The 22,045-nt window shown below is 38.8% G+C and overlaps 1 protein-coding gene across 16 annotated transcripts in view; it reads left to right on the top strand.

Moving 5' to 3' along the window:
* Window positions 1-22,045, top strand: part of MEF2A (myocyte enhancer factor 2A) — a 142,041-nt gene that overhangs the window by 97,416 nt on the left and 22,580 nt on the right. For 7 of the 16 annotated variants that reach the window (XM_063448842.1, XM_063448839.1, XM_063448841.1 and 4 more), the window contains exons 4-7: window positions 9,015-9,131; window positions 9,203-9,340; window positions 12,738-12,960; window positions 18,713-18,772. In XM_063448842.1, the coding sequence (XP_063304912.1) occupies window positions 9,015-9,131; window positions 9,203-9,340; window positions 12,738-12,960; window positions 18,713-18,772 (538 nt within the window). The remainder of the gene's footprint in view (window positions 1-9,014; window positions 9,132-9,202; window positions 9,341-12,737; window positions 12,961-18,712; window positions 18,773-22,045) is intronic. The other 9 variants (XM_063448850.1, XM_063448848.1, XM_063448847.1 and 6 more) reach the window with 4 other exon arrangements.

The following is a 22,045-nucleotide window of genomic DNA, read 5'->3' as shown; positions in this document are numbered from 1 at the left end:
AGGGACTTCTGTGTTCTGAAACGAAGTCCCTGAAGTGGCGCCGGATTCAGGTAAGTGACTGAAGGGGTTTTAACCCCTTCAACAACATGGGATGGGGGTGGGAGAGAGGGAGCACTGCAGGGTTCTGCAGTGCCAGGAGAACGGATTTGTTTTTCTTGCACTGGAGAGTCCCTTTAATTTGTAGTGGTTTTGGTGACTGTAGTGTCCCTTTAAGGCTAGTACTACCTTATAAGTCTTACTTATACACATTTGGGGTAGGTGAGTTTATTAGTGGTGCAAATTATGCAAATATGAGCCATCCATAAGGAACTCTTCCCAGTGTATCCATGTTTTATCACTAGTGCGAAATGTCATGTGGGGTGTGGCATATGTTCCAAGGAATTTCTAATATGTTTAGAAGCCATCACTGAAGAGAACTTGGGTTTCAAAAAACACTTAAATAAGGCATTATTTTTTAAAAAATTTTGAGATGGGATGTCATCTCATTTGTAATAGTGCAATTTCTGGGGCTTGTGTAACAAGAGATGCCAAAATATTTTTAAGATCTCCGGCTAGTAATAATTTTAATAAGAATATTAATTCATTGACAATAATGGCTGTGTGTCGAGCTGACATTTGACACAGTTCAATGTAAGCTTCATTTTACTTCTAATTGCAACAAATCTTGTTTCCAGCAGTAATTTATCCCGTGTGATGTTTGCCAGTTTGAGCTTTATTGTGAATAGAAAGATAGTCTTTTGATCATTTACACCTTTTACACATATCAGCAGGCTACGGAGTGCAATCTTTATTTCCTTATCCTGGGTTGCACATCACAGCATTTTGCACATATTAAGGAATGTATTCAGTTGAAGATTGAAATCAGAGACTGTGCAATATTTTTCTGCTTATAAGATATACTTTGTTTATGCAAACACAACTGTAAATGTAATATGAATTTTTATTGATGCGCGGGGACAATCTGAAGTGGTCAATTGTTAATGCAAATTAGCTATGTGCATAAGGATACAAACATATTTGCTCTGGAAATCTGCCTGTTTGCATCTTTTTATTATATGGGGCAGTGGATGCAGTGCAGGTGTTTGTAGTTAGGAGTTGGCACTGCCGATGTTTGAAAACTACATTTTTGTAGACGCTCATGTAGTCATTAGTTTGGCTGAGCATCATGGACACCTTCAGTACCAATGGTAGGCAATGGGATGGAGCTTTTGTGTATGATGGTCTATTTAGAAAATCTATCCATACAATCTAACTCTCCTACCCTTTATAAAAACATCCATTTTCAGAATAATTGTAGGCTGTAACATACTTGAAGAATTTTGATTTTGCTTCAGCAGTAAAGAAGGTAACATTTTTGTTATTAAGTGAATAACCCGGGGTGCCTCACCTTCTGCCCTCTTCCCCATAGTCCCCTTCTGACGTAATTTCAAAATAGTGTGTGCATGCTGGCTGTGTGTAATGTGTTTGTGACTGGTTAGTGCTGGCTGTGTGTTGTGTGTGCTGGCTGTGTGTAATGAGTGTGTGACTGGTTTGTGCTGACTGTGTGTAATGAGTGTGTGACTGGTTAGTGCTGGCTGTGTGTTGTGTGTGCTGGCTGTGTGTAATGAGTGTGTGACTGGTGTGTGTTGTGTGTGCTGGCTGTGTGTGACTGTTGTGTGCTGGCTCAGTGTAAATGTGTGTTTATTGGCCATGTGTGAGTATGTGTGCTAGCTCTATGTCATGTATGTGCTGGCTGTAATGTTATTTATTAAAAGACAGACAGCACGAGGACTTCCGGCCGGGACCTGAAGCTGAGCGGACGCCATAACTGCGGGCTCCCTCCTTGACACCCTCAATCCGCAAATATCTTGAAAACCACCCGCCATCCGAACCACAGCACATTGGAACCGAGACCAGGTCCGCACACCGAACCAGCAGATGCCTTTTCGATACACCCCGAAGTCCGGAGGCACTAAACGCAGACCCAGGGCCTACCACGCGCCGAACATCCACGGCCTTGAGCAATTTCTTGGCGCCTACGCACAAGGTGACTCAGACGCGGAGAGCGACTATTACCCGTACCCGCAGGAGACCTCTGAACTCATGGGGAAACGCGGCCAGAAAACCCTCACGGGTCCCTCCACAACACAAGACATAGGCACCTTGCTCCAACGGCAGGCGCAGCCCAGGCCCCCCGCCAATGCCCAGACGCCGTACCACTCACCGGCTCACACCTCGACCCAAACGGACCAGGCTCCCGTGCCGCCGGTACCAAACGTGTCTCTGAACACTTCCAGCTAGTGTTGTGATTCACAAAACTCTCACCCACACAAGTGGCGTTTCTATTTATTTATCTTGGTTTGAAAACCAGGGATAAATATTTCTTAAATATGTTATTTGTTTGTTATCTATGGGTTAGATGATGACATTTTTAAATGTGTATTATATGTCTCCAACAATATATGCCACACTTGACAAATTCAGTATTTTCTAGTGCACTAAATGCAAGAGATGCATTGACCCAATTACATATCCCTACAATATAATTATGCAAATAACATTGTATCACAAATTAACTGGAGGGGTCTATTTACATGACACTGTCTGGCCTAAACTATCTCCCTTTAGTAAGTCTCTAACTCACAGGCTGGCCCATCCCCTCTTTTAATTTAGTATTAATTACCTGCCAATACATTTCTATATAGAGCCCAAGTGTACATCTGTGCAGATGATAAGTAAAATAGGCTAATCCAAGGTAGTCCTTGCTGCCTAAAATTTACTGCTGAGCCTAACTTTTTCTTAATGCTTTTATGATTAACTTTATGTATTTACCCCGGCATTTGAAAGCTACATAATTCTGTCCGTCTCTGATATCCACATACAGTGTTCCTGCCGTGTGAGGCAAATGCCCCTTAACATTGGCCGCATTGACGGCAAAGCTTCCCTGCAGCCTTGGTATCGAAGTGAAATTCAATAGCTTACTTCAGTCCTGGAAGCTCAGAGATAAAGGTTAAAATTGTCAGATATTGGAAGGTTTCCAAACCTGTCAGACAGATACCAGCTTTGCAAGAGAAGCGTGTGCAACACAGACTACTACACGCTTTTAGCCTATAGATCATCTTGTAATTGTTCAATCAATGATTGATGAGCTATCTGTGGATATAAGGTAGCCCTGGCTCACTGCATAGCTTCTGCCCACTTTATATAAAAAAAAAAGCCTGACCAAAGTATTTTTGTGTGTGTCACATAGTCACATTATCCTTTGTTCTACACAGCAGGCTTCTTTTTTTTGTATATGTGTTTTTTCAATATGGCAAGAAAAAAACCCTGCAACAAACCACGGATACTGAATCTGTCCATATTGGGATTTGTGTTTGTTTAAATCTTCACTACGTTTTCTGTATAATATATTTAATGATTTGGAAACTAGGTCTTCTCATCCCTGATGAGCCATCCCCATGACAACCTCAGATGCTGCCCATCTGTTTTCAAAGAAATGTGTCTCGTGTTATGACTGGTATCGATGGAAGAAAGTGACTTACTGGTAGCATGTGTCTCCCTGACACCAGGATGCATCTTATTTCTCAGTGAAGCTTTTGCTACATTTGCATGCAAGATCCAAGTGTTAGCCACATGCTACCTAGGGAGAGGTCGCTAGATCCCAGTTTTTCCTGATCAGTTTAGAACAGTCAATCTGCTCTTTGCAGTGTTGGCATTCCATAGATCATGCACTTACAACACAGATTGCTATTTATTGATTTCAAATGAATCATAATCTCTTCCTCCACAGTATACACGTTGTTCTGTTTATTTTGTTATGTTGGTATTATTCACTACTCTCTTTATCAGGATACGGGGTGTGTTGCTTAGTTAATTGTTTGATTCCATGTCTGCCTGAGACATTATAAAGTGATGTTCTAACTAAAAGCTGAGAAATATGATAACAGACCTTTTTCATAAAGGGAAAATATTACATTTTTCTATACATTCTAGACATTATCTATATATTGTCACAGGTAGATGAAATCTAATATCCGGACAGATATTCTTACTTATTGGATTGGTTGGATTTCCCAGTACATATCACTGACCTCGAGCACTGGACTGTATGCTTCTTTATGTGTCATTTATTATGCTGTGCTGATTTGATCACATTGATGATACATGTAATATTACCTCTTTGACTGGAAACAAACAAAAAAAAAACTGGGAATTATTCATTTAAACAATTTAAAAGTTTGCATGCAAGTCGCGCAAACGAAAGCAGAACTTTTATTATTTTGTCTTTTCTTTTTTTTAAACAGAGTTGTAGATACATGCACAGCCTTCCAGCACATTGGATTTAAAAAAAAGTGATTGCATGACAGGAAGATGCTCTGCACATATCTGCAACTATGCAATACTTCTCTATACATGGTTGCCATGCAAGATCTAATGCAAGGTTTTGCTGCATAATAGCAGAACAAACTTGTATTTGATGTCAGGTACAGGCATATTATTATGCATGTGCTTACAGCCAGTAATACAGAGTGCATTTTATAGGGAGCCATGAAGAGAGGTATGTGCAACATAAGGATAAGAAAATCTGTTCTCTTTCAGCACCCATTACACTATTAGGGACATCTCCTCCTCCCTATTGAAATTATGCTTTGCATTTAAAAAGTTAAGAGTGGAATTGGTGTACTAAGTTCAGTTTGTGGTCAACCTCTATATTTTCACTTGTAGATCGTGGTGCAATGGTAGGAAGGGAGAGTCAATGTCACATTTTAGGTTTAGTTTAGGAAATGACGTTGAATGTTGCGCCCAATTCTGATAACATTGCCTTAAAGGGACACTATAGTTACCAAAACAACATTAGCTTAATTAAGCTGTTGGTGTATAGACCATGCAACTGCAGTCTCATTGCTCAATTTTCTGCCATTTAGGAGTTCAATCACTTTGTTTATGCAGATCTAGTCACACCTTACTGCATGTGACTTACACAGTCTTCCTTAACACTTCTTGTAATGAGTCATCTAATGTTTACACTTCCTTTTTTGCAAATTCTGTTTAATTTAGAATTTTTTAATCTCCTGCTAAACCCTTCAGGAGCCTTCTGTATATAATTACAATTGAATTTACAGAGCAGGAGATAAAACATTTAAAGTAAGCTACAAGCTGATTGAATATGGGGAAAAAAAAGTTCATGCCCGAATCCTCTGACAGCCGTAACTTATCTGGATGGTACACACCATAATCCATAGCAGCCATGACCTTTCTAGGATTTGTCTTTAGTGAAGGGGAAGCCTGTTATCTGTTGTTTTGCTCAGATCCTGTGAGAAAGCGCTGGCTGTGTTGTATCCCACAGAGCTTGCTGTCCTTGTGAACAGATTAGAACATTCCACCAGGCTTCTATCTACAAGAGACTTTTTTCTCAATTATTCCGATACTACAGGGGCCATAAAGGTAATATAAAACATTTTGGTGCCACCAACTAAATTTCATTGTTAGTTCTGCTACAGTTTTATTTTAGTGATGGATACATTTAACACCCCAGAAATTTGTAAGTAAGCCTATGACAATTCCCATCATGCTAAACCACCCTCAAGATCTTTAGTTTGTGAATTGTCCGCATTATGCTCAGCTTTTAGGCTTTTCGTTTTTTAGCTATACAAGCATTGTGCGTGTCTAGGATGGTCACTGTTCTAGGCTCTGTTATCTAAGCAAATCTCTTGTTCTTAGTACTGGAAAGCTAATCACAAAACCTCCCACATGAGATACATGACTAGACTTGGCTACAAGGCAGGCTTTTTAATATGTCTCTTTGAACTCCATTAACTTATAAATTGTATGTATTTTTAGATGTGTCTATCATTATTTGTATTGGTTCTCTATGTGCTGTTAGAATACCTTGTGGTCTGAATTTCTACAGAAGGCAAATGTTTGCATACAGACTGAATCAGAATCAAACTCTATAACACGGCTCTGCATTTCAAGCCCTAAACTACTATTTTGGCTTTGGTTCTTTGAGTGTCTTTATGTGTGAATGCATGTATACATCTTTGTTGTTGTGAGTATCTGAATGCAGGGGGTGTAATTGTACTGAAAGTGTGTGTCAATGAACAGTCACGTTTGTGTTGAGTGCTGGTGTGGAATGAAGCAGGGGTGTACTTCTGTTGAGGGCTCCAGTGTGTAAAAGTGACGTTTTCAATATGTTTTAGTCATGGTCTGTAGGTGAATACAGGTGTGTGTGTGCAAAGGTGTGTCAATGCCTGTATTGTGTGGGATTCCTGTGTGTGAGTACAGGGATGCATGTGGGAATCATTGTATGTGTGAGTTTTTGCAGTGTGTACGTAAATTAATGCATTTGTGTATTTCAGCAGAGTTTGTGTATGCATTTGTGACAAAGATCCCATAGGTATATTTATGTCCATATGGGAGGGAATGCAGGAGTTTAGAAGGTCAGTACAGAGATATATTTGTGTAAAAAATCTCTTTGAAATGTACTTGTGTAGAGTGTCAATGTGTGAATTCAGAGGTTTATGATTGTACGAGGCATTGTGCAAGTGTGAATGCAGATGTTTATTGGTGTTGATGGTCAGTGAGTGTGAATGCGTGGGTATACTTCCCCATTCCTTCCCAGTCTCACTGGACCTTTTCTTCAGTGTCAAAGGCCAACTCTGTCCCTATGTCACTGCTAGGAGGCTATACTGATCCGTACTAGTTTTGCTCCGTGCCACCAGGTCCCAGTTTCCACCAGTGAAATTGGACATTCAAACCTCTATTCTGTTTTTAACCTTCTGATGTAGTAAAGTCAATTACGTAACTTTTTATTGTTTGGGCAGAATGAATGGAAGGAACATTGTCCTTTGTGGTCCAATGTTACAACTTTTATATTTATCTTGTGTTCTTCCATTTTTTTTCTCTCTAATTTTAAATTACAATACAAAATTGAGATTTGCACAATAAACATACGTAATATAATAGCTGCTTGTCACAGATACATTGAAGTATTTTCCTATTGGACTAAGAGCTTAGAACTAAAACTGGATACATGATAGCCTTGCTGACCTGTTAAGATGGTCACAATGTGCCTGGCATTAGATGGACTCCAGCACTGGGGGGGTTAATAATAACAAGCAAATAATATGACTGCAGATTACTTGGTACAGAGAAGGCTTCAGAGGCTAGCAACATCCGACCTTCAAAGGCTGAAACAACAGCTCCATGTATGGCTGTGTCACTGCTGTTACCCACCTGATTGGCCAGGCCAAGTTTCATTTCAGTGACTAGCGCTAGAGAAGGCTACACCTGTTTCTTCATATGCTGATGCCGTGAGGTTTGGAAGACACAGAGCACATGCCAAGTAATGTGAGATGGACTTACAGGACACTTGGTTCATGATGCCCTACGACCTCTCACAAATGACCTAATCAATGTATAAATTTCAAGAATTTCAATCCCCAGTGCCTCCAGGGAAACTGCTTTGTGTTATGCAATACACCCCCCCCCCCCCCCCCCCCGAAGTTCACACATATGCTCAGTGGGTTTTATGCTCTTTGAATTATAGCTCTCTGACTTTGCATAATAGGAGTTGAAATTAATAATGTGATTTGCACCTTTCTTCATACAGTTATCTCTGGCCTGGGTTGGGTGTCAGACTCTGTGCTAGTAGTATCAGAACAGATATGCAGGCAGCTGAATAAATGCCAAAATGCATAAACTGGACTCGTTTATTACATTTCTTATTCATCAGAAATAATGCAAGTTCAGTGAAGCAAAATGGTCTGGGATATTCATTCAATAACTAATGAGAACCTGAGAGAGTTGTATTTTGTTTGAAAAAAGGACTAAGAATCTATACGTAGTGCTTTCTAGATACACAGGTTACTTTCACAGATTGCAGTATGTTTAGAATATATACTGTTGTATTTTAACCAATATGTTACCAGAAAAACTGGATTTAGAATGCAACTGACATAAAAGTAACAAAAACATATATATTTTATCGCAGGAAAAAGTATTATATTGAGTTTTTAGAGCTAAAATCTAGATAGTCCATGCTCTTGGATGGTCTGTACTGCATGGATAAAGTACCATGAAGGTGTGTCGAGGCCAAACATGTAAGATGTTGATGGAATAGAAATAAATTAGGTGTATTTTGATCACTCACCATTGTGAGTTACAAGAAACCTGAAGCAGTCTGAGAGGCGACATGTGGTCTGGGTGAGGCTGCTGTTTGGGATATTATCTGGCACAAGTCTGTGGATGAGTCAAACCAGGCAGAGAGGAAGTTGACTGAGTTGCGATGGAAATTCCCTTTCCTCGCCGACACTGTGACACATACCTATGTAGAGAAAATTGTACAAAATATATATTAAGAAAGGCTCATTGCCCTCACGCAAATTGATCCATGTCCTTTAATGTTTACTGCAGTTTTTTTTATAAATACCCTTTCTTTAATGTGGGCCTGTCCTTCACAAATTTTTAAAAGGCAAGGTCAACTTCAGGTAAGTAATAAGATGTAATCCATACCTTTTGTTGGTCAGATCACCCACAGATGTATAGGCTATGTTTGGACACAGGCCTTGCATCGATGTGCACTTTCTGCGTTTGTTAATAAAATATGTTTTTCTTCTTGCCAGCAGCATGGGCTTATAGTTAAACTATAGGTGTTAATATATAGTTGTTAAATTATGTGCTGACAAGCATGTCAAATATTCTTCTTTTTTATACTATAAATAGGTTTATTCACTAAAGTGTGATTTGCCAGGAATTAAAATTTTAGGCCAGATTAGATGAGCTAAAAACATAGCTGACTTAAATAATTCTTAGAATTTAACTATTGTAGCCTAGTTTTAAATTTACGCTAAATTCTCTACAGTTCACATTTAAGCAAATATATTGTATATTTTTAACTATGTTGGCATTGAAGAGGAAGAAAGGTAAATTTAATTTCAGCGTTGATTAGTTAAGGGCATCACAAGTTTTAGACCCAAAACTCCCCCCCGATCAGCTAGTGCAGTTTGCATGTGAATTTTCCAATTGTGTTTCAGACTCTGAGAAAGAAAGGCTTAGATGGTTGTGAGAGCCCAGATGCTGAGAGATACTTTGAGGAGGACACATTCAGCAAACTAAATGAAGATAGTGATTTTATTTTCAAGCGAGACCCTGTAAGTATTTTATTTTACCTTTCATCCCTTCCTTGTATGTGTTGATCGTCTTTATTAACTTTACTGCCTAGGCTCTGAACAAGAAAGAACACAGAGGGTGCGACAGTCCGGACCCAGATGGCTCTTATGTGCTCACCCCCCACACCGAAGAAAAGTACAAAAAAATTAACGAGGAGTTTGATAATATGATGCGCAATCATAAAATCTCCGTGAGTACTAGTGCAATGACTTTTCAGTTAATGGGAATAACACCTGTTTTTTTGTGTGATTCAGTAATAAGTGTTATACTTCCCATTGTGGGTTCATCAATAAAGTCCACAATCTATCAATCATGAATGGGAATACACAGGATGATCGAAGTAGCTTTCCTGGACATCCATGAGCTACTTGCCCACCTAAAACCATTCAAACCCCTTCATTCATGGACAATAAATGCGATCCAATAGTAGATCTACAGTATAAAATTAGCATTAATAGCGCTGATGCACAGGTAACCATTTGATTGTAGTAATTCATGGTGCCTAAATATTGTCCTTGAAGGCCTAAAAGTTACTCCCCCTCTGCACGCCTGAAGGGTCCATGGCACAGCCCCAGGGGTTACTTTGTACATGCCAGGAATTAATTCCACTCACCAGTTGCTGGTTGGCTAGTGGAACTTTTGAGACCTGCTTGATAATATTGATCCAAGTTGTTTTGGATGCAAGTACAGTCCTCAAGCTTGATCTTGAGTTGTCTTTCTCCCGTCTAGAACTATCCTTGCAGTCACCCATGATCATGTTGACTGAAAAATATATATGATGAATTGATGACCTTGTGGTCTTAAAGGAATGCCTTAGTTGTATGTATTTTGATATAAAAAGAAAGTGTCTCAACATCCAGAGCAATAGAAAAGATATTATAGATCTTTTGGGCAACACAAGATGACTCCAGTAATGTTATGGTGGCTGTTGAGGATTTGCTGATATTTTGGCAGTAATGTCTTGTAGCTTCAGCCTACATGGAAAGTGATTGTATTTAATGCAGTTTTAATATTAGCTGCAAACGGAAGCCAGTTAACTATTTTCTATTCTCAAAACACCAGTCTGGTAACTTTTGGGTGGAAATCTTGTATATTCAAGACAGCACTTTCCACTGCAACTATTAAAGGAATAATTGCCCTCCTTTTCCATATGAGTGCAGGAACACTGTTAAAAATACATTTATGGAGTGTTGCACTTTTGACTTTAGATTCAAGGTCCCCTCTTGTGAAAATAAAAACAAAGAAAATCTCACTCTATGGTGCATGCACGGCAATGGCTATGCTCTGCCACTCTGATGCTTTTTACAGAGAGACCTTGAGTCCTGTGACTGTCTATGAAAGGCAACTTTATGATGTGTGAGATAACATCAGATGTGCAGACTTGAAGATTTGTTAGTGTTTCTAAATGTCCAATCTCTTTGCTGTCATATTTAAATAAAAACATTTATTCAAGTTTTCAGAGAATAATCTACTGTTACCCCCTAAACAAGGTAGTATTTTTTGCATCAGTTTATAGGTGTGAATCATCCAGTATTATATATCCTGTGTTTTCTTTATTTGATGACTCATATAGTGTGCATGATTGCATCTGAAAATAGCTATCACGAAACAGTGCTGGACATAGGACTCCATTGGTTGGAACTGAAACATGTTATGGGCCTAATAGGAAAAGTCCAATTTGTTATTCCATCAATGTAGCAATTGTGGAATATGTATGTGACTTATTACAAACCTATTTCTGGTCCGTACGATTTCTAGTTGCCCCCTCCTGTGTGATTGTATTGTCACACATACAACATGAAATCCAGTCTCCCTGCTCAGTACTGGCTCATGCCATTAATAAATATAAAAGGACAGTTTGATATGAGTAGAACACCACACTAGTAGCATCACACTTATTCATAGTAAATAAATGAAACCCTCTTTTTTTTTATATTGTGACTGCTTTGGGTCTATTTCAAAGTATTGACCACTTCAAAAGCCCCTATATTAATAAGGCCCTTGCACGACCTTCCGATTATGCAATGCAGCACAAATGTGGAGATAGATACATTACGGCACATATTGGTAATGATCAACCACTAGTGTTGTGCATGAATGCTTGTTAATCAGTTTCTGTACAGCTGGCCAACCCTTCTCTCAAATGAGGCAGCTTTACCTAGTTCCTTCTGCTGTCCACAAATAATGCTTGCTGATTTTATGTAGTCTAAAACTCCGGTTCACTGACCCTCAGAGAGCTGCATAATTACATCTGTAGTGACTCCTAAACTGAACTTACAGCCAGTGGGTTCACAGTGAGTCCCACTGGAATTTTATTATCCTTACTCATCAATATTCACAGTGGCGGGGTAACCTGTGGTTAATTATTTCACTTTTCATAACACTTTGATAAATCTCCCCATTGGACCTCCCTGTAGCAGAAAAGGTGCCAGCATATATTAGAATTTTACAAGAAAAGAAGGTGTAGCACCTGAAGTGTCCTTTAGGGAATGTATGTAATGACAAATAAGGAAATAAAAAATGACTGAGTGCAGTAAGTTAAAAACTTATTGATAGAGTAAAGAAAATAAAATATTGTAAACTCTCACTTTTAGGGAGCTTAAATACAGCTCAGACTAGGCAGAATGATCCCCACCTATGAATATATTGTGGTGCAGATACTTCAAGTTGCCTTATAGCCACGGATAACCTCATAAAAATATAAAAGACAAAATAAAATTATAAAGTGTAGTATGTTGAGCTAATAAGCAGAGGTAGGTATATGTATGTATATATAATATGTATGTGTGTGTGCACTCACATATTATGGAGCCCAAGTATTGGATTGGATTAGAATTTGCCATAATATTGTGGGAACTTTCTAATTTTACTAACTACCTTTTCTAGAAGCATGTGTGTCCCTTTAATTATATTTTATTGAATAGTACCTTGGCTCTGTCTAATGTGTAACTGTAGAGTTGATATCCTGATTGATGTAGATCTATATATTTTTTTTAATGTGCATCGTTTTTACTGTTATTCCCAACAAATGTAACAAAGCCTCTGTTGGGAGCAGGTGTAGCCAATCTCTAGGTCTCCAGCTGTTGTTGCAGTACTGCTCCCTTGGTGCTGTGGCAGTCATGGGGCTTGACAAGATTGAGTCTTGTATTTAAACAACAACTGGAAGGCTAGACATTGACAACCCAAGTTAAAACAATATATATGTGAGGATAATTTGTGGTAGCAGTTAGTGGATCTACCCATTGATCTTGCAGAATCTTTGATGCTGGAGACTGCCAACTGAAACTCCTGATCAATACAAATAAGTCATCTTAATGGATTGCAAATTTTAATGTGAATTTGTTCTTTGGGGAAGGCTTTTTGAAAGACACATACATCAGAATTTCTGTAATATCAATAGGTTTGGCTATTCAACAAATGAGGCATAGATAAGCCATCTTCCTTGGCCATTTATTAACCAGTACCATAACAAAGATCATGGCATTGCTTTACCAACCCATTAGACACAGAACAGTGTACTCAGCAGTATTCGATTAGGTCGGCCTCCTCCCTAGTAAATAATGCTGTCAATCTCTCTGTGTTTTCAGCCTGGGTTACCGCAACAAAGTTTTTCAATGTCCGTGACTGTTCCCGTGTCAAATCCAAACACATTATCCTATAGTTCTCAAGGAAACACGATGGTTACAGCGTCTCTGGCGGCTAGTACTTCATTAACTGATGCAAACATGCTGTCCCCTCCTCAGACAACGCTACATCGAAACGTTGTCTCCCCAGGGATACCACAGAGGCCATCTAGTACAGGAAATGCAGGTAACTGTGTCTATAATGCATAACTTTGGTGGTGTGCAATATTTTTATGCTGTAAAGAGTGCTAATTCTTGTAAAATACTTATTTTGTCCATTGCTCAAATCCATGGCAATGAAATGTGTTTTAGTGGTGGGCAAGTGGAGACATGATGATAATCCACAAACTATGACATAGTGTGTGAGTTGTCTATACACATAACAATAAGATAAACCATCTCCTTTGGACCCCATATACAGCAAAACCAATCTTTGGGTGTCTTTTCAATACTTGAGCAATTTATACACAATGGTTTCCCTTGCTCCTGTTTCACTCAAAAAAAAAAATGTATTTTCTAAATTTTCTCAGCCCCTAACCATTTCACTTTAACTTACATTTCCCTCAGTCTTTCTTGATTGTTCCTCTAATACAGAACTTATATTTTCATGATCACATAGGTTCTTCGCTACCAACCGCAGAGTGCAATTAACATTAAGACAAAAAGTGATATCTGGTACACATTCACTCAGTTACTGTAATTGAAGTATGCGGGTTACACACTCAGACACCAGCAACTGTTCGTACAACTATGCAGTTTATCTTTAATTTTGTTCACTATTTATTTGAAATCTAATATATGTAAAGAACTAAATCTCCTTGCAACGTACAATAAAATATAAGAACAATATCACAATCTGGATAGTAAAACCTTGCTGATGCATATATTTACGGTAGCGATATCATGGCATACCAATTTCACTGGCTAAAGTCAGATTCACGTAGTAAGAAAAAAAATATTCACTACAGCTGGTCCTACCAGGAATTTCCTTTTAAGGTGTCCGTTGTTGAAATAGTAAAAATAAACTTTTGTAACCATTAAATTTAAGGAGAACATTGCTCCTTCACTGCTCATAAACCTGCTCTAGTGTGGACAGTCACCAAGGTTTTGTTTTTCATAAAGCTTTTGCAACTTGTTTACAGAGCCAGACACACCCCCAAATTAGGGCTGTTATAGCAATTCTTATGTTCTTAAAGGAATACTCAAAAGTTAAAAATAAACATTTTTAACATTCACATTTAGTGTAGTTTACTGCCTTTCCCCTTTTGTAAAGAAAATAAAAGTTTTAAAAATGCCAAGAAATGTACCTGTAATTCAGCTCTGGTACAGTCTGCCATATCTGCCAGTGGAGAGGTCATCAATCCTGATGACCTCTGGTCCAATCTAATGCTTCTCATTAAGACATTATGAATGTATTGCGCATGCATGGATATTGCCGCAATTCACCAATCTAGTGTTTGTCATAGAAGAGTGTTTGCCATGTTCAGCATCATTATACTGGGCCTGATGACACCACATTCTAAACACCTTTGCCACCCACTAAAGCTTAATGTAGTGGTTTTGGTGCAATGAGTCTGTCCCTACTCCTTAAACATTGCCTTTCCAGGAACTGAGACTGGCGTGACAAGGGATTACAGGTGACCAATAATTAGTTTGCATTTTTAGAAGGGTACAAAATCTAAAAGACCGGTGATAACAATCAGTTATTTACTAAAGTGAAGTTCAGTTTTGACTATTTCAACCTTTGTAATTCACTTTGAATTTTCACTTTGTGTAACATTTGAAAACAAATGTATTTCCAATGTTTATGAGTAGGAAGTGGTTCTAATGACTGTCTGCCTGACAGCTACTCGAAACATGTTTTCATCGAAATGTAACATTGCCCTTTGCCAGAAAAGGCAGTGTTTTACATTGTCTATAATGAGGGAACATCTATGAAAATTAAACGACTACTTTTCTTAGAATGTCCCTTGAAGAAAATGAATCAGTTAAGAAAATGAAATTTAAGAAAAAACAAAAAACATATGTTTAAAAACAGCTTATGATTAAAGGACCACTATAGTCACCCAGACCACTTCAGCTTAATGAAGTGGTCTGGGTGCCTGGTCCAGCTAGGGTTAACCCTTTTTTCTATAAACCTAGCAGTTTCAGAGAAACTGCTATGTTTATATTTGGGTTAATCCAGCCTCTAGTGGCTGTCTCATTGATAGCCGCTAGAGGCGCTTGCGTGCTTCTCACTGTGAAAATCATAGTGAGAAGACGCCAGCGTCCATAGGAAAGTCCTGAAAAAAAAGGAAGTCCAAATAACGTAGTGATATGTAGGGGCTCAGAGAAATGTAGGGGCTCCTCCAAAGAGGAGGAGAGGAGGCGGAAAGGAGGAGGAAAGCTCCACGCCCGGCGCTGGAGAAAGAGGTAAGTTTAACCCCTTCCTCTCCATCCAGCCCGGCGGGAGGGGGTCCCTGAGGGTGGGGGCACCCTCAGGACACTATAGTGCCAGAAAAAAAGAGTATGTTTTCCTGGCACTATAGTGGTCCTCTAAGAGATAAATATAATAGGATGCATAAAACTTCACCATCGTAAAGGGATAAAGGCTACTGATGTTGTTTTCTAGTACTTCTAATTTATCCATAAAGGTAGCAAATATATAGCTAAATATTGTTTTAAAATTAAATGCTTAGTACAGTTCTGTTTCAGTGGAGTCATTAGTGGTTTACAGCTGAACTGAGATTGAAGAGTTCTAAACTTAAAGCAATTGTTTTGATTTTAAACTTAAAGGAACAATATAGTGTTAGGAATACAAACATGTATTTCAAACACTATAGTGCTATACTCCATCGTTAAGTAAATGCACTTTTACTGATCTTTTCTGCAGTCATTGCAGTGAGCTCTCCCCAGCCAGCTCTTATCTTGGCTGAGAACATCGATCTTGATGATCTCGGCCAACCCAATGCGTTCCCATCATTGGGAGGCTAGTGCACATCTCCCACAAAACTCTATGAGACCATCTGATTGACTGCTCCTCTAGTGGCAGTCAGTCTGCAATGTAAACATTGCCATTCCTGCAGAATAGCAATATTTTGCAAGGTAAAATTGCCAGGGGCATGGCACACTCACCACTTTATTAAGATGATATGGTCTGGGTGCCTATAGTGTCCCTTTAATAAACTATGTTAAGAAATTTAATCTGGTCAAAGTTCCCGTTAGTCCTTACCATTCCGTTTTAAGTAACTTGATGAGTAATTTAAATGGAAAGCGCTTAGAAAATCATATCTAATCATATTTGCACAGTGGAACATTTTCTAGAGACTTTGGATAGTAAAGGGAAATAAGGATTTAGGTCTAAAGCGTGATACTTGTCGCCCCAAATCTTGCCATTATTCAGACATACACCCAGATGACAGAAAAGTACTCTTTCGACAAGACGACCAGTAGAATGGTCAGTACACTTTAGAATGAATCTGGCTGCTTCTATCTTCTGTCACATCGTCAATAAACACTAGTGACCAAGTACATTTGAAAGCCATGCATGCCCATGCCATCACACTCCCTCCACCGTGTTTTACAGATGATGTGGTATACTTCGGATCATGAGTTGTTCCAGGCCTTCTCCATTCTTTTTTCTTTTCATCATTATGGTAAAGGTCAATCTTAGTTTCATCTGTCCATTGAGTACTGTTCCTGAACTGTGTTGCCCTTTTTAGTTTTTTTTTTTTTTTTTTGAGTCTTATGAATGGTTTACACCTTATGGTGAACCCTCTGTATTTGCTCTTGTGAAGTCTCTGAATGGTAGACTTGGATAATGATATGCCTATCTACTGGGGAGTGTTGTTCACTTGGCTGGATGTTGTGATGGGGTTTTTATTTTCCATGGAAAGGATCCTACGATCATCCATCACTGTTGTCTTCTGTAAAAGTCTAGGCCTTTTTGTGTTGTAGAGCTCAGCAGTGCATTGTTGTTTTTTTCTCAAAATGTACCGAACTAAAGATTTGGCCACTCCCAATGTTCCTGCTATCCCTCTGATGTATTTTTTTTGCAGCCTAAGGATGGCCTGTTTCACTTGCATTGAGCGCTCATTTGACTGCATGTTATGGGTTCACAGCAATTGCTTCCAAATGCAAATGCCACACCTGTAATCAACTTCAGACCTTTTACCTGCTTAATTGAAGAAATAATAAAGGCATAGCAAACACCTGTCCATGAAACCGCTTTTGAGTCAATTGTCCAATTACTTTTCCTCTTTTGAAAAAGAGGGGGCTACATATTACAGAGTGGTAGTTCCTAAACCCTTCCTCCGATATGATGTGACCATCAAATTAAAGCTGAGAGACTGCACTTTAAGCCTATATTCATTATTTAACTGTAAATTGAATTTATTTTGGTAAACAACTGAAATAACAAAACTTGTGTGAGTGTCCAAATATTTGTACATGGCAGAGTTCTTTCAAAATGAGTCTTGAGTAATAAACACAATTAAATTGACCACTGGGGACCAGGTGTGCTTTTGTGTGTACAGTTGGTGTTTGTATATAATAGCGTTTTGATACAGGGGTGTGTTTGTATGTAATGTTTACATTTGCGTGTAGAGGTGTGCTTGGATGTAGTGTTGGCTTTTAAATGTGGATGTACATTTGTGTGTAGTATAAGTGTTTGAGTGAAGGGTGTGTTTGAGTGTTATTGAGTGTTAAAATCCAGGGGGTTTTGTATGTAATGTTTGTGTTTGCAGGAGTGTGTTTGCATGTTGTGTTGGTGTTTGATTGCTTGGATGTATGCACATATACTGCCACGTACGTACATATGTATGTATGTACGTATGTACATACATACACAAGCAAATTAACACACAGACACACATTGACACATACACACACATTCATATACACACTGACATATACATGCAGACACAATGATACCCACCTTGACACATGCACAGACCTTATCACACAGATACACACTGGCACATACATATACACACACACACACATACTGACATGCACACACACACACAGTGACACACACACACACCTTGACACACAGATACACACACTGACACACACACACTCAGAGGCGCACATTGGCACATACAAACACACAGATACACACACTGGCACATACAAACACACTGATAAAGACATACTGACATATACACACAGATATACACACACTGGCACATACACACACCTTGACACTCAGATACACACAGTGACACATACACAAATATTGACCCACAGATACACACATACTCAGATACATACACACACTTGCATCCACAGCTACACACACTGGCACATACACACACCTTGACCCACAGATACACGCACTGCCATATACAAACATATACACACACACACACACACCTTGACATACAGATACTGGCACATACACACACCTTGACACACAGATACATGCACTGTCATATACACACTGATGCACACTGGCACACACACACACACAATCTGACATACATTAGAGCCACCCTCCTGTTAACATACCTTGTGGTCCTGGTGATGTAGGCTGAGACTGATGGGAATGAGCTGCTGCATGCTCACTTCAGCCTCTCCTCTGCCATGCATGCTGCTCTCTCTCTGGGCTGCCATCTCCAGCCTCCTCCCTTCCTACTGTGCGGCAGCAACTCTGTGAAGCTGGGAGAAAGTGCTGTCACTTCCTCTCAGCCAGCCGATACTACAGCGGCCCGGCCATTTTGTTTGGCGAAATTACAGCGGAACCCCTATTTGTGTTCTATGAACCCTGGGGTTCCACAGTACACCAATTGGGAAACGCTGATCTAGAGCTATAGTTTGCTCGAAGATCTAGACCTATAAGTCTGTGTAATATAAACTCTTCTTGACAAGTGTCAGCATGAGATGTAATGAGCTTTATTTTAAATTCCAGTCTATCACTTACTGTGTTGAAGTAAGTTTCCATTATATTCTTTTGGCAGGTATAATGCTAGGTACGAGTGATCTCTCTGTGCCAAATGGAGCCGGCGGCAGTCCAGTTGGTGAGTTGAACTGCAGCGTATGCATTTTTTAAGCAGTTACTGCACGGAGCCACTTTCTTAATTCAATGAACATGTAATGTTTACTGTAATAAGAAAGTATTTTCACCTTGTAGCTAACCTTTTAATGATATAAACATCACAAATACTTGTAGGACACAGGTATTTATTACAGTGAGAACCTGTGAGCACTCTAGTATAGGGGGGTTCAGTAGTGGGGTTATGGTGCTCACAGCTATGGGTATCATCCCTACAGTTTTCTCACACTGGTATCCAAAGGATTCACAGAAAAACAGGATTATCCAGCACCTTTAGCTGGAGACGTTGCTACTTTATTATATTTCCATACTTTTGCACTGCATGAGCATACGTTGCATGCTTATTCCACAGGTTGTGTGTAAAAAAAAAAACAAGTCCCATGCTCAAACTCCCACTTCTCTTGTTCGGTAGCCTTTAAGCTTAGTCAAAGGGAGTCTGTGTCCGTTCAGTGCTGCTGAAAGTTAGTTAGTGCATTTGAATTCTCCCAGACCCCGGCTTTTCATTACTTACCTGGTTATCCAATAAAGTGTGAATTGCTGGGGATTTAAAGTGAATTGAAAATATTAGGGTAATATGGAAAGATTCTCAACTATGTTTCCAGTTAGTCTATTTTTACCTTAAATGTGAAGTTTATTTAAAATCCCTGTCATTTTACACTTTAGTGAATGACCCTGATAGTTCCTCAGTTATGATAATGATATGTCCAGCACAAGGGTTTTCCTTGTTATTTGTATTTTTCTCATTCAATATGCTATTGTTATGGTGCTTGGAGTGTTCCTTTAAGGTGGGAGTGTGGAATGTGATGGACTACTGTTGGTAGGAAGTAATTGCACCTGGCCTGCTGGTGTGCAGATATAAATTGCTGAGGTATACCCCAAACTACTCATTACGTACTGGGTGTTATTTGTTCATTATTTTGCGTTTGTTTCTGTCCTGTTTGATGTTTGTTTCGCTCCAATGTTCTAATGTACCAAAGAAAGAATGGGCTATCATTGTAAAAGTAGAGCAATTATCAAGGGAGTAAAATATAAAGCTCCACTTTAATATCCCCCACCCGCGAGTGTCTCAGCCTTTGGCCTGGTAAGATTGACCAAAGCAACAAGACTCCCTGCCCATTTTCTTACAGTAAAGAACATGTAACAGGTGCTTTTATTTTGTACAGCTTCCTGTGAAAAACTAAACGGAACCATGTTTCATCTAAAGACAAATACATATATATATATATAGAGGTGGATTTAACCCGGCAATGAATTTACTTACAATATTTTACAATGCAGGGTTAAAAGGACAGGGCCACTTCATTGAGATAAAGTGGTCCGTGTGACTTGTCCCTTGTCATGGTGACTTGTCAAGGGGAGCTTGTCCCTTTAAGTTCAGTTTAAAACCCAAGACTGAACTCCTCTAGGATGAATTTATTTTTAAAGCAGGCTCCTGTGAATTGCTGGGTAGATATGCAACAACTCCTGGTGTGTTTTAAAGAATGTCTTCATTCATTGTAAGCTGACTACTATGCCTATACTCTGATAGGGAAACCTGCTTTCCTGGTTTGTGTGGAGACATGTTAAACGATAAATGTATTGTATCTGCACAACTGGTTAACCCATTATTGGATACTATACTACACAAAGACTAAAAACAGATGAACAGCTCCACCACTAAACAAAAACGGTAGAAAACCACTGTCTGGTCTTGTCTGAAAGCACACACAAAAAAACCTGTCTTTGCTCATGTCTATTCAGGATATGTCCTATGTGGATCAGCTTTCTTATGGAGATCTGCGGGGAGATTCTGTGTGCAGTTTTGCTCCTGCTTCACTGTGCTTGTCCACATGTGCATTAACAAGCTCTTGCCCCACTAATGCACTGTAGTGTTTGACCTGATCGCTCTGTGCATTCTTTCCTCATAAAATATGCAGGATCAAAGCAAACTTTGTATTCAATTTCCTTTAAAATAATCTATTCCTTTCTGCTCGGTGTAAGAGTTAAGGTATAACCATTGCAAGACTTTTCTGGTAATATGTGGGTCCTAAAGAACTCCATTTCCTGTTTTTGGTTAGAATAAAGTTTTACGTTTTTAGTGTTGCAATGTAAAACAATGTCATGTCATGCCTATAGTGTGTATTAGCTTTTGTGAAGAGTGTGGAGAAGCATTTGATGGACCAAAAAAGATTTATTTGCAGCTTTCAATCCTAACATCTCCTAGCACTTTATTCACTGTTGATGTACACTCACTCTTAATTATGTATCTTTACAATTATTATAGTTTTGGATTTTTTTCCTCACTTGGATTTATTCATTATTCCTTTTGTATCCTGGAACCCTTTCCTTTCAAGTTAATAACAATATTTTGGTTTGCAAAATACAACTGTATGTTGCAAATGTTGGAAGAGAGTGCATCATTTATTGCTAACAAGCACAGTGATGTGATAGAAAGGACTATTGTTTCTAGGAGACATAAGATGTTACCTGCCAATTGCTGGTGTATGTAACAACGTTTTGCCAAAGACTGTGGAAATTATATTTCACTGTCCACAAGAGGGAATACTTAATAGAATTGCATTATGGAGTAGGAAATTGGTTTACGATTTAAATGAGGAAGGAAAATGCTAGTTTTTGAAATAGATAAATGTTAAAAAAAAATGTATTCTATATACAAATTTGCTGGTTTATTTTGCATTTCTTTCACGAACTGGAGAATGCATTTCTGAAATGCTCTTCAGACTCTTACAAAAAAAAAAAACAGTATCACAAACAAAGTAAAATAAAGAAAGATCACATAGTATATAATTGTGAGAGATTCAATGTATAATTTATCACGTTAGGTGTCTTTATTGCTCCCCCCTTTAGTCCACAACACCAAGGTATAATTTATATCCTGCTTCCAGACTGAAAATATGTTGAATGGAAACCCAGATGTGTCCTCGTTTGCTGTGTGAATATGACAGATGTTTAATTTGCTACTGCTTGTGTTTAAGAGAAGGATATACAGCAAATTAACCTGCTCATATTAACCCTCCATTGGTACTTTCATTCCCTCCCCAAACAGACAAAAAGTGTATGTAATACTTCTATTGGAAAACCATTACTTTATCATTAATGCTTAAATATATATTTCTTGCCTTGATCTATTTTATTTTTTTTGTTCACTCTTGAACTGTCACTAAAATGCCTCAATGTTTCTAACCCTAACTGGATGCCAACCCTTCATTTTTCCTTTAAAGTCTGCACTCCTTCTCTC

Source organism: Pelobates fuscus, chromosome 3, assembly GCF_036172605.1.
Source record: "Pelobates fuscus isolate aPelFus1 chromosome 3, aPelFus1.pri, whole genome shotgun sequence".
NCBI classification, from domain to species: domain Eukaryota; kingdom Metazoa; phylum Chordata; class Amphibia; order Anura; family Pelobatidae; genus Pelobates; species Pelobates fuscus.
The sequence above is the reverse complement of the archived record's forward strand: the minus strand, read 5'-3'. Positions and strand labels throughout refer to the sequence as shown.